The sequence below is a fragment of the Ictidomys tridecemlineatus genome, chromosome 13, assembly GCF_052094955.1.
Source record: "Ictidomys tridecemlineatus isolate mIctTri1 chromosome 13, mIctTri1.hap1, whole genome shotgun sequence".
NCBI lineage: Eukaryota > Metazoa > Chordata > Mammalia > Rodentia > Sciuridae > Ictidomys > Ictidomys tridecemlineatus.
Genome location: NC_135489.1, coordinates 37,189,249 through 37,205,063, shown reverse-complemented (window position 1 = coordinate 37,205,063; position 15,815 = coordinate 37,189,249). Strand labels below are relative to the sequence as shown.

Below are 15,815 nucleotides of genomic sequence, written 5' to 3'. Positions count from 1 at the left end.
CATTGGCATTTCCCACAGGACTTTCCAGGTTGGCAGAGCAGCAAGCAAGCAGAAGGGAAGTGGGGGTCAAAATGACTCTGTTCAGTACAAGTTAGAAAATGGTTACTCATGTCTAGACAATCAATCTCTGACAAGGTACATTGCCCAAGAAAAATGGAAACCAAAGAGTACAATTGTATAAGAATTGCTACTTTGTGTTGCCAAGTATGCTATGCTAGGTAACTATTAATGGGCACAGAGGTGGGGCTTTCCCATGGGAGAAGCATTTCTTACATGACATGGCGTCTCAAAGTAAAATGGAATGTGTTTGGTCATTGGCCATTTAGCCTGGCCCATAATAGGTGGATAACATTAGTATTTTATTGGTTTAACCTTAATGGCCCTAGGTTGTTTTTTTTTTTTAAACCCTGGTACTGTATTTTAATGAATTCAGTGCTCCATTCCTATTTATGATGCAGTTTTTGTCTTCTTTTTCCCTTATTCTTTATGTTGAAAGCCCATTTTCCTCTCCCTCTGCGTTTGAGCTCGAGCTCGGTTTCAGAGACATTTCTCTCCATTTTCCCTGAGACAATAAAGAACCTCTTGGTTTTCAATCTGGCCTGTGTTTGGGCATTTCCTTTTGTTTGCCTGGTCTGCCTGACATTGTGCTCCTTTTTTCTTCTCCTCCTCCTCCTCCTCCTCCTCATCCTCTTTTTTGATGCATAATTTCTATGCTTATTCCCTTCTGGAAATATTAACAACAGAATACCCTTGATCAATAAGTGCTCCAAAGACTAAATATTCCAGAGAATACTTAGTGGTTCTGAAACCAGATTGGGGGTTTCAGACCCCACCCCACCCCCATCGAGAATAGCAGAGAATTAGCCTAACCCTGATGGGGTACAGACCCCATGACCAACCGTTTTGGATAGCCTAGATACTTAGCTTGTAGGTCAGCCACTGTGGCTTCTCCTCTTTCCCTCACCCTGCCTCTGATACTTCAGGCCTCTAGGCTGAGTGTCTGAGAATTCAACACTAAAATGGCTACATCTTTTTCCTTCTCTGGGTACTGTAGGGAGATAGGAAGTACCAGCTTTAATGAGATAAGACAATCATATATAATTGGATTGTTCTTAAGCCAATTAAGAGTACATGTGTAAGGATAATTAAAATGGAATTAAACATCCTCTGTGGTAACACATTTGGTTCAGCTGCTTTGTCTTTGTTCCAACATTCTAAAACATATTTTTGCTTAGGTAGACATCTTTGAAATAGATCTTCTATTGGCTTTGTCATGAAAGACGTGACTGTCTGATGCTTCCTTTTTTCTATGATGCTCTTCAAAGATTTTGAAGCATACTACATAGTAACAGTATGGGTCCTACTTCTCACATTGCTTGACATGGAATATTTTTCAGAATTCTTTACCTTTAAAAAAAATTTTCCTAATGTTCCCCTCCAGTTAGAGACACTCTCTATAAATTACCTGAATACTTTTATATGAGACTATGTAGACTATGTAATAGATTTAAACAAACTCCCTTTTTGGTTTCCCAGCATTTCTTTAGCTCTTGTCTCTTCTTCAATTGCTGAAAAAAGAAAGATCTTCCAACTTCTAAATTCTCTCTGTGATGATGTAGGGTTTTTATTTTTAATTGTGAAATATTTCAAAAATACAGATGCTAAGAAAATGACCCATCAATATACCTATCAACTTGACTAAAAAATGTTAGATTTTTTTAATTCAACTTCCAAAAATTTTTGTGTTGAGATTGATGATTCTATTTTCTCATATAGTACTTTTTTTGGAATAAAGATTATAATGATTTTATAGAATGAAATGAGAAACTTGTTTCTTTCCCTCTTCTCTGAAATCTATGCTATAAAGTAGTGGAAGAGCTTCAGAGAGGAGGTACAGAAAGAGAGTCTCCAGGCCCACATCTCTAGTACCATTTTTAATTTGTGGTTTGTGTATATGTGCTAAGGGTTGCTTGCTGATCCATTTAAGAATTTTTTTTTTACAAATGCATTCATATTTTCTATTTTAAACTGGAAATTCATCAACTTAAAATAATTTATTGCTCTACTAATGTACTGACAAAAGTCAGAGTATTATATTGTGCTCTAGGTCTGTTTTTAATTACATCTACCTTTTAAATCTGTGTTATATCCAGTATTATGTTCTTTTAAAAATTCCTGCACATAATCATGCCATCTCTCACTAGGAATATCAATTTTCATTAGTTTAATTTCAAAAAAGAAACCATCTGTTTGTTATTGACTATCTTTGTTCTTTTCTGTTTCATGAGCGTCTACTATTATACTTTTTATCTCTCCCTTCTTGAGTGTTCATTCTTTGGTTGATTTATTAAGTTCAGGACTTAGATAACCCTTGAATTATCAATCTTCCCCCCCCCTCCTTTGATATGTGCAACTTATCTTTAAAGCCAGTTGAGAAACATTTTACATATTTTTGTCATTATCCCTTAAGTTTCTATTACTATGTTCCCTCCTTAACTTGTGAAGTATTTACAAGTATGCTTTTGAATATCCAAATATGCAGTAGATGTGTCGAACTTTGAAGAGTTGCTATCTTTACATTATGATGCATAACTTTATTTCTCTCTGGACAGAAAGATGATATTTTATATTAACTCTTCAGTGTTTGTTAAGACTCATAATGGTGATTTATTTTTTTCTTGCTATTTCTTGAGTTTTGAATAAAACAATTGAGTTCTCTAAAGGCTCTGTGCAGTGTTCTTTGTTAAATGCATTGGTACAAGAGTGATAATTGAGTTGTAAAAGCCCCCCATGTTTGTAAAATTATTTTTAAAGTTGAGCCATCAGTTTTTAGTAATATATGTTAAGATTCCCTTCTAGATTTTGACATCAGTTTCCTTGTAGTTCTCTCACTTTTACGTTTTGAGGCTGTCACATTTAAATGGATGCAGGTTCAAGGTCATGATATGTTTCTAGTGAATCGTTTCTTATACATTTATAGAATGACTATTCTCATCCCCAATAATGTTTTCTATATTTGTTTATCTTTCCGATGTTAATCTTGTGTTATTGTGGGGGGGGTGTTGTTGTTTGGAATTTTTTATTTGTATTTCTTAGTTTATTTCCTAATTTTTATTCTTTCCATGTAATTTTTGTTTTGAGCCTATCTCTCAAAAGCAGCATGTACCTGAATTTTATTAAGTCTAACATAAAAATCAAGTCACATTTATCGTGATTATGCTGGAATTTTATTTTTTCTCTTTTTATGCCTACCCTTTGATTTACTAACTTTTCCTTCCATCCATTTATTTGGAGGTTATAATTTTCTTCTTTCTATGTTACATGTAAAAAATTAAAAAAATTAGTTCATATGTGTCTTGTTTGCAATGTCAGTATTTTGTAGTGCTCTCGTTTGAGTCACATCTTCCCACTTTGCATGCAAAATTACTGTGAAGTATTTTATTTCCACATTGTCTTAACTCATCTGTCATTCGTATTATTTTTTACAATTAGTGTTTGGAGCAATCCATACCTATTATACTTATTGTCTTTTAGTTTACTATTGCTTTTGCAGCTCTGTCATTCCTTCTTTGATAGAATTTCTTTATTTGGCAAGAAGATCCACTAGTGGTTATTTCAGCAAGATTCTCAGAGGACTAGAATTCAATTTTGGGCACTGAAAATGTCCTTATTTCATTGCCAATTTTTGAGAGACAGTTGCAGATGAAATTCTACATTGTCATTTGTTTTCTCTTGGCCCTTTGAAGATATTCCAGTGTCTTCTGTTATTTATTCATAAAGTTTCTATCTTATTGTCATCTCTCTGGAGATAATGTATCTTTTCTTCCAAATGTTTTGTAAGATACTCCTTTTTATTTTTGATATTTGGACATTTCAACTTATCAGTTAGAGGAATGGAAATGGGCATTTATCTTTCTTGAGATTAAGTTGCTCTTTCTGAGAACTCATATTTTAAAATATTTAAAATATCTCATTCATTAACTAACTATTCAAATGTTGCCTCTCTGCCATACTCTGTTTTTTCTTTCTGAAACTCCCATAGATATACACTGTGACTACTTATCCAGGTCTCTGTATTTCTGCCCTATTCTAAATTGACTCATCATTTAATTCAATTTTATCTTTGCGGTACTGGTGAGTGAACCAAAGGCCTTAAGCATGCTAGCTATCTGTTCTACCACTAAGCTGTATCTTCAGCCATTTTTTTAAACTTGTTCATTTGAATTTGTTGATTGCATTATTTTTATGTTCTAGCCTTTATTATTATTATTTTGAGAGAGGGCTTCAATGAATTTCCCACTATGTCCTGGAACATGAGATCCTCCTGCCTCAGCCTTACAAATAGCTGGGATCATTAGGGTATGCCACCATACCCTGAAGACTTATCATATTTATACTACATTCTAGATATTTTCTTCAGTGCTATCTCATGATTATTCAATAATTATTTCCTGCTGTGTCCACTGAATATTTGTGTTAATTTCTAAAAGCTAAATTTTATTTCTGGAAGTTCTGTTTAAGATATGACCATTCTTTTTATCATATAGTGTTCTGTTTATCCTTTTTAAAAATATTTCTTGTTTAATTTTTTAAAACAAAAGATTAATAAACTTTCTCAGTGGAGGGTTAAAGGGCAAATACTGCACGTTTTTCAGACCATTGTATCTGTTACAACTCTGCAATTCTGTATTATAGTGCAAAGCAGACATAGACAGAATATAAATAACTGGGCATGATTATATTCTAGCAAAAGTGTATTTATCAAAACAGGAATTGGACTAGCAGTAGCTCATGGATCATAAGTTGCTGACCTGTGATTTAAAACATGCTGTTTATAATGACAGGTGAGCAGATCTCTTAGCTCAAGTAACTAAGCATAGTCATTCTTTTCCTCAGTGTGTTAGCTGACTGTCCCTTATGGTGAGTCATTTTGTAGTTTGTTATGATTTTGAGTTGTGAACTCTGCACGTGGTTTTCTGTTGGACATAAGTGTGCCTTGAGTTGTGAAATTATCCTTCAGAGTTCATTTGTGTTTCAGATCTTGCAGCTAATATTTTTTATCAAGATTTGCTTTGTAAATTATCGCCTTCAGAAATACACTGGATAGCAATTTTCTGAAATAACCCAGTATTTAGTGTACTACTTGAAACATGGTGAACACACAGCTACTATTGTTGCCATTTTCTCTGTTAAAATGAACAGCATCTGGCTGGGTATGTAGCTCAGTGGAGCATTTGCCTAGTGTGCTCGAAGTTTGGTCTCCAGCACCATCAAAAATAAAAATGAACATAACGTCAACAGCATTTTTGTTTTTGTTTCGTTCTCATCATGGATTATCAGTCTTACAGAACTTATATTAATTGTAGTTGTTACCATTTATGCTTCCAAAGTTTCTAAAATTCTGATTAATTAAAAGTTCCTCAATAAAATGTTTCTTTATTGGGACATCCTTTGAGTTAAAAAAAAAATTAGAAGACACTGAGTGAAATGTTTCTTATGGAAATTAAGGCTCGCCAGTGCCAGACAAACATAATTAAAGGAGCTTTGTAGATTTCTCTTCTTAAAATATCGTTTTCAAAGGGATAGAATTAAACATATGATTGAATATATATATATATATGTTCAATATATACATATATGTGTGTGCATGTGTATTTTCCTCAATCTGTAGTAAATTCGTACCTCTTGCTTGTTCATCACAGGACACTTGAAATGGACCAAAGCTGAGGACATTGACATAGAAACCCCAGGATCTATTCTTGTCAACACTAACTTGAGGGCATTAATAAATAAACATACGTTTGCTTCCTTACCTCAGCATTTTCAGCAATATCTCCTGCTTTTGCTTCCAGAAGTGGATAGGCAGGTAAGTAGAAGTTTTAGACATTTGATATCAGTCACTAGTCACATTATGAAGTGACAGGTCTGTTCTCAGGGATGACTGATATCTCAATGGTTATTTTGTCATAATGTAGTGTGTGTGTGTGTGTATATATATATAATTTATTTATATCTACTTATTTATTGCTGTCATTGGCTTAGTTGTTTAATCTGCCAAGAATGGAACCATGTTTTTGTTCTTAATAGAGAGCCAGTTCTCATTTTAAAATGCAGTGTTCTGCGGTAGAGTGAAAACTATAGACCTCCACCCTGGGAAGGGAAAGCAAAGAAATCAAACATTCCACTATCAAATAAATCTTTGAAGTAGCTGCTCCTTTGCCTGGAGGGAATATTGAAATTCAGTAATAAAAAGCCAGGGTTTCTAAGAAATTATGTAAATGTTTTTATTCTCAACTCTTTCCAAAAGGCATTTAAAATTTATGTTTGCATTTGCTTTCTGAGAGTCTATCATCATGAATATGATTGCCTATAAATAATCACCTTTTATCTTTCTTTTTAGTGTAACTGGAAATGCTCTAAGTATATTTTTGAAAAGCTTCTAAAAATAAGGAAATACAAATATAGGCCCGTAATAGCAGGCATCAATCATCTTATAAAGCCATTTCCTTAGAAAAGCAAAGGGAAAAATTTTTCATCACATAAACTTTTATTAAGTTTCACAGAAATTATTGAGTGGTATCTTGAAACATTCTTCTGTTATTCTCATTTCATTAAATTCTGATACTGTATATTGTTTCCATTTGATGGACTTAATTAATAGATGTGTATTTATGAATTTGTATTTTGAAATGATAGGTACAGTCATGGGCAGATCCATATTACCTTATAGAAGTTTTCTTAGGTTTTTATTAGTTTCTGTTTTCTATTATCTTACCCATCTCCTTTCATAATATTTAAATATGATAAGCAATAGTTTGTTACAGTTCCCATGAATCTCTTTGGTGGTGATTGTTGTTCGTACTAAGAAAAAGATTATTCTGATTTTCAGACACATTTTCATTTGGGAGTTTGCCTTCACTCAACAAAAATTTACTTACCATTCACTGTGAATATATTTTATGTGCTTTGGGAAAATAGAAAGATAGTATATGCTTAATGAGCAGTTATGGAATTAATGATTGAATATACTCCAGTTGGATGCATATACTTTTTTGTGAATAACTAAAACATGAAGTAGAGACAGATAAGCTTAGAGGAAAAAGACAAAAATGAATTGCGGTTTTTTTTTTTTTTTTTTTTTTTTTTTGGTACTGGGGATTGAACCCAGAAGTGCCCACATCCTCGGCCTTTTTGCAATTTTATTTAGAGACACAGGGTCTTGCTGAGTTGCTTAGGGCCTTGCTAAGTTGCTAAGGCTGGCTTTAAGCTCATAATTCTCCTGCCTCAGTCTACCAAATCTCTGGGATTACAAGCCTGCACACTCTGGCACCCTGCAGTGAGTCACGATTTTTATGCAAAGGGAAAAATCAAAAGACAAATTCAAGATCCTTGAATTGAATATTGATGTACACATAGAATATGAATAAAGTAGGTGAAAAAAGTACCAAGAAAGGCCCAAAGATACAAACGTCAAAAGCTAATTTGGCAGGGGTTCTGGAATGTAGGAAGAACAGAACAAATGTTTCTGGAAACACATTGGGAGTAGATTTTGGAAGAGTCTCCAGTTTGAAGCTGGAATCTGAACTGTACTCCCCTGGTGTCTGCTGTAAGAAGCCACCGAGGGCCTCTGGGTAGAGCTCTAATGTTGCTTGGCCAGACAGGATTCTGGCAGTACTGAGAGGCGGGGTTGTGATGGGAAACATGAGAGTGGAAAGAATAGCTAGTAAGCAGTATTAGTTATTTCCGAAAGTGGCACACTACGGCCTTTGGGGGATTGGGCCTTGAAATTACAGAGGAGGAGGAGAATGCAGTCATCAGCCTCCTTGTCACCGTCACTGTCACCACTCCTCTTCCTAGCAGGTTTTTCTTTTTTTTAATTATTATTTTTGGTCCTGGAGATTGAACTCGGGGAGCTTTCCAACTGAGTTACATCTCCAGTCATTTTTGTTTTTTATTTTGAGATGGGTTCTCACTGAATTCCTAAGGCTGGCCTCAAACCTGTGATCTTCTTGTCTCCCGAGTAGCGGGGATTTACAGGCTTGGGCCACCGAAGCCAGCCTCCTGGCAGTGTTACGTTTTTCTTAAGCATCTTAAATTTTTTATTCCTATAGCTTTATTGAGGTAAAATTGAAGTACAATAAAATGCAGAGTTTTACATTTTGTTAAATAGCCCTTGAAGCAAGATAAAAGGAGGAGTCATTGTTGATTCTCTGGTTACGAGCACACTTGAGAATAGGTTCAGATGTCTAGAAAAACTTCTTCAGAGGATTGACTTCTTAGCTTAATATCTTGTTTTGAGTTTTGTCTCCGGCCCCGGGAATAGGGTTTGGCATATACAAGGTGTTCAGTAAATATTTTTGGAATGAAGAAATGACATAGTGTCCTAGGTTTAGCCAACCATTCAGTAACTCAGGAGGCCAGAATCCAAGCCTAATATTTTATTCAAGCTGCAGCAGTTTATGTGACTCAGTATTTCTCTAGTTACTCTGAGAAATACACACAAATAAGGCATAATTCCTCTCCTCAAATAACATTTAGTCCTTTGGGAAATTACTTATTTATTCAAGAAATATTTACTAGAGCATGTATTGCATGCTGTTTGCTTTGCTAAATACAGAGGATACAAGAAAGGATCTTGGGGAGGACTAACAGAGGAGAAAGGCAATCTCATACTGAAATATGCTACACTTGGGAAAGTGGGAAAGAAGGTTAATTACTAGGTAGGTCTATACCCAAGGTCATATAAGATGAGGCTAAATTACATAAATGTTAGAAGTATGAAGAAAGTTCTCTGACAGCACAGATGTAACCTGAATGGAGTACTGGAGAGGATTTTATGATAGAGATGATGTTTAAGTTGAACCTGGAACTTCTTCAAGCCAAAGGAAAGAGCATTTACACATGGAGGCATGGCATTTCCAAAGACCCGTTGCTTTTTGTCCTCATTGATGCAGTGGGTTTGTAGGACTAGAATAGTCCACAGGAGAGTGGTGGGATACCTTGTTGAGGAGATTGTTCTGTAACCTCAAGGACCTGCTTCCAGTCGGCCACGCATTTTGAACCTTTTCTGAAACCATTAGGTTCCATCAAAGGGTTTGCAAATGAGAAGTGTCATGCATAGAATAATTTAAACAAATATTTTAGTGTCTGGACAGAGGGGAGGGCAAGAGAATACAAAGAATAAATAAATAAAATATAGTTGTTATTTTCCTTAAGGGAGCCAGTAGCCCTGTGAATGATGGATTGGAAAGGCAGAAAGATAAGGCACTGGGAGATGGAGAAGAGATAGTCTCAGTAGCTGGGATAAGAGATAAAGGTCTGACCTTGTACATTGGCCTTGAAAATGAAAAGAATGAATTCCAAACGTATTTTCAACCCAGAATTGGTAGGAATGAGTGACAGATTGCCTATAGTATGGGGTTAAAGGTGTGGAAGGCAACTGAAGATTTTATCTAGGGTGATTGGGAAGGACAGAGGCTCTGTGGCATTTGAAAACAAGAAGTTCAGAGATCATTCTCTCTCCCCTACTTCCTCTCTGCCTCTACTCATCTCCCATCTTTTCTTGAAGACTGTTTGTCTTAACTATGTTTTTTCTCTTTTAAATATTTTTTTAATTGTCAATGGTCCTTTACTTTGTTTTTATTTATATGTGGAGCTGAGAATCCAACCCAGTGTCTCACACATGCTAGGCAAGTGCTCCTCCACTGAGCTACATCCCCAACAGGGAGGGTTGTAGCGGCTCTCTCTCTCTCTCTCTCTCTCTCTCTCTCTCTCTCTCTCTCTCTCTCTTTCTCTTTTTTACTTCTAGTTGTTTTATAACATTGTTACATCTAGTTCTATACTTTAAATTACTGTTCATGAATTATATATTGCAAGTAACAGAAAATCTAACTCAAACTGACTTTCAACATAAATGGGATTTATTAGCTCAGGTAAGTAGAAGACAGAGGTTAAGATGTAGTTTTGGTTATTAGTCCTGGCATTCAATTATTATGAAGGACCCATTTAATTATTATTCAAATAGTTAATTTTTTAAAAAATCTACCTTCTTGTTGGCAGTATTCTAAATCTGACTCCCTTTGAGATGGTATAGCTACCTGAATTAAAAAAAAAAAAAAAAGGACAATTGCCTCTTGGTTTGTGTGTATAGGGAGAACATATCTGTCCCAATATTTTAAACTGAAGGCCTAAGATTCACACTGATAGTGCTGCTGAGATCACATGACTATTTCTTAAGCAGTGACTCCAGCCAAGGTAATGGAATACGCGACTTGGCTTAAGCCAGCGAGGCCTGATCCTGGAGTGAAAGGGTATAATTATGTTAGAGTTCAGAGATGTATTAAAAATCTGATATTTAGGAAGTTTTATTGTTAGAGGATATGTGATTGGTGGGGGTATAGATGCTTTTTAGGCAACTAATAGTACCCACTGAAGTGGAGTGGAAATTGAGTTTGGTTTTTAACATGTTGGGTTGAAATAATGTCTATCGAATGAAATGTCCAGAAAATGATGTTGTATTTAGGTTTGAAGACTGGAGAAGATGGTGTTCATGATAAAACGTATATAGATTAGTATATCAGCCATGGATTTGATGAGATTGTCTTTACAGAGGAACACATACATTAAGAAAGAGTATGAGAAGCAGCTGGGGAACAGAGAGAAAATAGCAAATCCACGGGAGACCATCAGTGTGGAGAGCATATACAGATTTGGGTTTCCCCTCTTCAGTCTTTGCTTTCCTCCAGAAACAAACCTGTGGATGAAATCCTACAACAGGATGACCTGTGCCCTTCATCTTCTTTTTTCTCTTCTTAATTTTGAAATTGTTATAAACTTTTAGAAAATTTTATGGTACATTCAAGATGTTTCCAGTATGATGGTTCAGTCTTCCTCCCAACAATATATTTTGACTTTAGGGTATATGTCTACAAATAAGGACATTCTCTTATATAAAATAATAGTGATAATTACCATGAGATCCTTAGACTGTATACAAATTTAGCCAGTTATCACAATAATATCATTTAGCAACAAGATCTAGAAAAGAATTTGTCTTATTGTTTCTGGTTTCCCACCTTCTCCTTCTAGAATAGTTCTCTTGTCTTTCATGACCATGAAACTTTTGAAGATGATAAGTCAGTTTGAACTTGCATGATGTTTCCTTTTGCTAGTATTTCAGATTATGCACCTTTGGGAGGGATACAATAAATGATATCGTGGTCTTGTCCTTGCGTCCAGTTTGGTGGCACATGGTTTTGATCTGTTCAATAATAAGGTTGTTCATTTCATCTTTCAATTTAAGGTATATCTGTCAAGCTTCTCCAGTATAAACTTGCTCCTTTCTTCTTAGCAATTAAAAAGTATTTGATGAGGAAATCTTTGTAAATAGCCTGCTTCTCTTCGAAGTTTTCACTTATTAATTTACTTATACCTGTACGACTTCATTGTTTCCTTTTTAAGATGGGGGTTTTTATGCTTACAATATCCACCATTTGTTCCTGGGCAGCACATTGAAACTGTTTCTGTGTCCTCTGACATGGCTCCACAATTCTTTGAGCATATCCTTACTTTAAAGCACATCAAGATGTACTGAATTCATCTTGTACATTCCTGGCACCAGTGTAGGAATTAACCCTTTCTCCAAGAAGCTCTGGTTCCCTTTAGTGCAGGATGGAATTTATAGTCTCATGAAGGGTGTGTTCTTTGTTGTTTTGGTATTGCTGTTCTTGGATCTAGTTCAGAGTTTTGGGTGGAAAAATACACACACACACACACACACACACACACACACACACACACACCCCCAAGAGTACTACATTGTGCATGTGTGTGTGAAGATCTCCTTACCGAGGAATCTTGGTGACAAGGAAAATTATGTTGAAGAAAGAGGCCAAGCCTAATATATAAACATTACACAATTTTTATCTTACATTTATTTCTACATATAGTTTTCTGTCTTGTAAATCATGAATTAGTACCAATGCTTTCAATTCTAATCTAATACTTTATAGCTCATTCTAGTTTTCTCTTTCCATAGTTGTCTCTCAGTTTTCAGACAGTAAGAAACCGGCTTCTATTACTACACGATCTAAATATTTAATAATCTCCTTGTTGGTAGCCAGTCTCCCATCACAGCCAGCATCCTGCCCCCATGTGGATGGTCTCCTCATTGCACTCAGGCTCTGACTTGATGGCAGGCCTTGCACTCAGCCACCTACCTTACCTGGACATCTTCCTCTTCCTGCTTAACATCCCATGCTGCAAACCAGGCCATTCCTTCATGCACGTACTTCCTCACCATGCTCAAAGTCCAGAATTTCTTTCTAGGATTCCCTTCAACATGTACACCTACCTATCTCCCCCCTCCTCCCCCCATTAGACTCTGATTCATTAGGCCATCATGAACCCTGGGCGTGCGTACACACACACACACACACACACACACACACACACACACACACATCCCTATATTGTTTTAAGCTTTAGACCTGAATTATTCAGAAGGGGAGAGAGAAGGCTGTCTGGTTTCTGATTGGATTCAGGTCTTCGGATGAAGACCTCCATAGTGGATTGGATGGAGAAAGAAGAGTGAAGTTGCGCCCTGCCCTGGTCCTGTGTGGATAGCACAGGCTGAATCATTGGTCAGCCTCCACCAGGTGGTCCTCTGCACACAGTCATCTCTCATCCAAGTTCTAGAAGCTCTTCCCTTTACACTTCAGGACAAATAGTACCTCCCCTTAATTGTCTGTTTTCCCACACAGTCCTCTGTGGTTTTGCTGTACCTTGACCATGGCTTTGTAAATATCATCTTGAGTCTACTCTGCTCAAGTGATCCTAACTTGAATGAACCATCTGTGTCTTCTGGGACTCCTGAATGACAGACCTTTTGAGGAAGATGAATAATGTGAATGTAAGCAAGTAGGAACAGGCTATATAATTTATTCAGTTATTCAGCCAGTGTTTATTTAACACCTGTTATGTGACAGGCTCTGCTAAGCACTGATGATACAAACATTAGTAAGTCTCAGTTCCTATCTTGAGAGAAATGGAAAAGCCTGTAGCTGCAGAACTATGCTATAATGGTAGTATATGCATCATGCCATGGGAATATAGAGGAAGCAGTTACGTGGAAATATAGATGAAGCAGTTTGTGAGAGTTATAGGAATTCTGAAAGTAGAGGTGTCCTTTGGGCTGGGTCTAGAAATATTCAAAGTTTAACAGTCAAAAAAGATGTGCTGTGGGTGTTCCAAATAGAAGAAACAATATATGTTAGTAATAATGTTGGTTACTTACAATGCTAGGCTGTCTGCATAGACTATGTCTAGTCCTTATAATAATGCTGCAGATGGTATTATTAACCCACTTTCTGCATGTGGAAGCTGAGGATTAATGGGGAGAAAAGACTTACCCAACTTTTTACAAGTAAAACCATGGGAGAATTTGAATGCAAGTTTTTCTAACTTCAGTCTCATCCTCTTTCTCTTACACAATGTCCCTTGACCTCAAGACACAAAGACAAGTGAATGGGGTCTAGCAACATATAATTTGAGGTGGCTGGGATATAAAGTGAGTAAGTTGAGGCTAGAAAGGCAGAATGGAAGAAGCATATCAAAAAGGCCTCAGAGGTCAGTAAGCCCATTCCTGAGATCAGAGAGAAAGAGGAAAAAAGGAGGAAAGAAATAATGAAATGTGAAAAGTCCAGTGCTAAGTGAGGGTATTGATTTGGGAGTGTGTTTGTGTGCTTAGAGACTAGAGGATAGGGGTTTGGACTAGAAGTCTAAAAAGACTTTGGAAGGCAGCCTGTTGGATTGTGACCGGGTTTCACCCTGGTCAAAAGAGAGGTTGCTGATCAGCACTTAGAGCCCAGTCAAGGTTAGACAGCAATGAATGCAGTTGACCTACTTGTTTTTTTCACCCCCGCAATGCTAAATTTTTGTCCACTGAATTTTGGTCACAGATATGCCAGAAGTTGTGTCTTGCAAAAGTTGGAGATTTGCCAAGGCTCAAATGGAAAGAATTAAGGGATTTTAGGGGACTTGTGAAATGCTTGTTGGAAAGGTTGAAGGGGATGGACTGGGAAATTCAGAGTGAAGGAAATGTGGATTTGTAGGAATGAAGGTATGTTGTTGAATGGAGTGTTACAGAGTCTTAACACGCTTTGGATATGATCAGGTTTAGGCAGGCACAGGGGTCAAAATTCCTGTCCTTGGCCATAGCATTTTGGTTCACAGTTCAAATACAAAGAAATCAAATGGTCCAGATGGCATTAATTAGGGCTAGCAAATAGGTAGAATTATACTGGTCCTTTATTTGGTCCTTACTTGGGAATATTGATTTAATAAGCTCGGTGCCTGGGTTTGTAGCCAGACATGCCTTTGTGCATAACTCTCTGCAAGATGTGCTTGGAGAATTTTTAGAAGCTTTTTTGATTATATGCAGCAGATTCTTCTTTCTTTAAGAATTTGTACTTTGCAAACTGTATCTACATAGAACAATTTTGTGACCTTTTAAAATATATGGGAGTTGGTGGAATAAATGTCAACCAAAGTGGATTCATATTTAGGTTTTTATTACATGTTCAGATTGAACCTCATTGATGAATAGGTTGTTGTCATTTCTGTCATGGGTATCATTTTTAAATGATCTTTTTTGCTGTCTGCCTTTGGTAGCATCAGGGCTAAAAGGGCTGTGTGCAAATACTTGTAAAACTGTCCCCCAGCTACTTCTAAATAAATTATGCCTATTATTTTTTTTGTCCAAATGGTAATTGCAGCATTTCTGTCCATTCTTACTAATCTCCCTATTTTGTTCTTCATTCATATCTGTGTCTGTGGTCTGTTAAATGACAAGCCACTGAAGGACATGTACTGTGTAGGCTCTTTAAAACCCTATCTGGCTTTGTGCTCCTCAGGTTTTGCACTCACTGGCAATAATGCACATAATTTTAACTGTGGAGAATGTCATTAAGCTAAAATGGAACATTTACACAGTCTCTTTTACAGAGAATTTTGGACTAGGAAAATGAATGTGTGTGTCAGACATTTACAGCGCACCAGAATGTGATTTATTGATTTCTGATGGCTCTGTTGGCATCAGTGTATATATTTAAAGAAGCCTTTATAAATGCAAATGGGAAAGGGCTTTCCATCCTTTTCCTCCATGGAAATAGCTCATACATTTTCAATAACTCAGACTTCTCTTAGAGATTGCTTCTACGTACTGTATATATTGATTTTAAAATTATACTGTTATTTTATTCTGCAAATAGGGTATGTAATGAAATGTCAATTTACCTAAAAGATTATAAAATTCAAATGAATTAAAGATATGGAAAATACTAGTATCTTAAGCCTTTAGGTAAAAGTAAGTATGTGCTTGAGATGTAATTATTTTAATGGAACTGACACTTCGGCCTTTTCTCTGCTTCTGAAAGCATATCTTAAAGTACTTAGGAAACCCATTATTCCTTCTTGCCTAAGTCACTTACTGGTGATAGTAAATCAAACATAGCTGAAGATATCCTTGCAGACCATGCCTGGATATTTCCATTCTCACCAATGGCTTTATGGAGGCACATATAATTTAATTAATAATATGAAAATCACTTAAGGAGGAAATTGATTCATCTGTGTATTATTCACTTCTTAGCAAACTGATAGTTAACCTCAAGTCCTACCTCAAGTCCTATTTATCAGTATCTGCTTCAACATATGTCATATAATGTATAGATTAGATTAAATTACAAATAATAGAGAAACAAATAAGAGGAGCTTTTTTAGTCCTATGAATATGATGATTTAATAGAGGAGCACAA

The 15,815-nt window shown here is 36.1% G+C and overlaps 1 protein-coding gene across 3 annotated transcripts in view; it reads left to right on the top strand.

Moving 5' to 3' along the window:
- The window catches only part of Asxl3 (ASXL transcriptional regulator 3), a 105,690-nt gene that overhangs the window by 37,138 nt on the left and 52,737 nt on the right, over positions 1-15,815 (top strand). For 2 of the 3 annotated variants that reach the window (XM_078030205.1, XM_040273971.2), the window contains one exon: positions 5,703-5,866. The exons of the other annotated variant lie outside the window; for it this stretch is intronic. In XM_078030205.1, the coding sequence (XP_077886331.1) occupies positions 5,703-5,866 (164 nt within the window). The remainder of the gene's footprint in view (positions 1-5,702; positions 5,867-15,815) is intronic. 3 annotated transcript variants of the gene reach the window in all.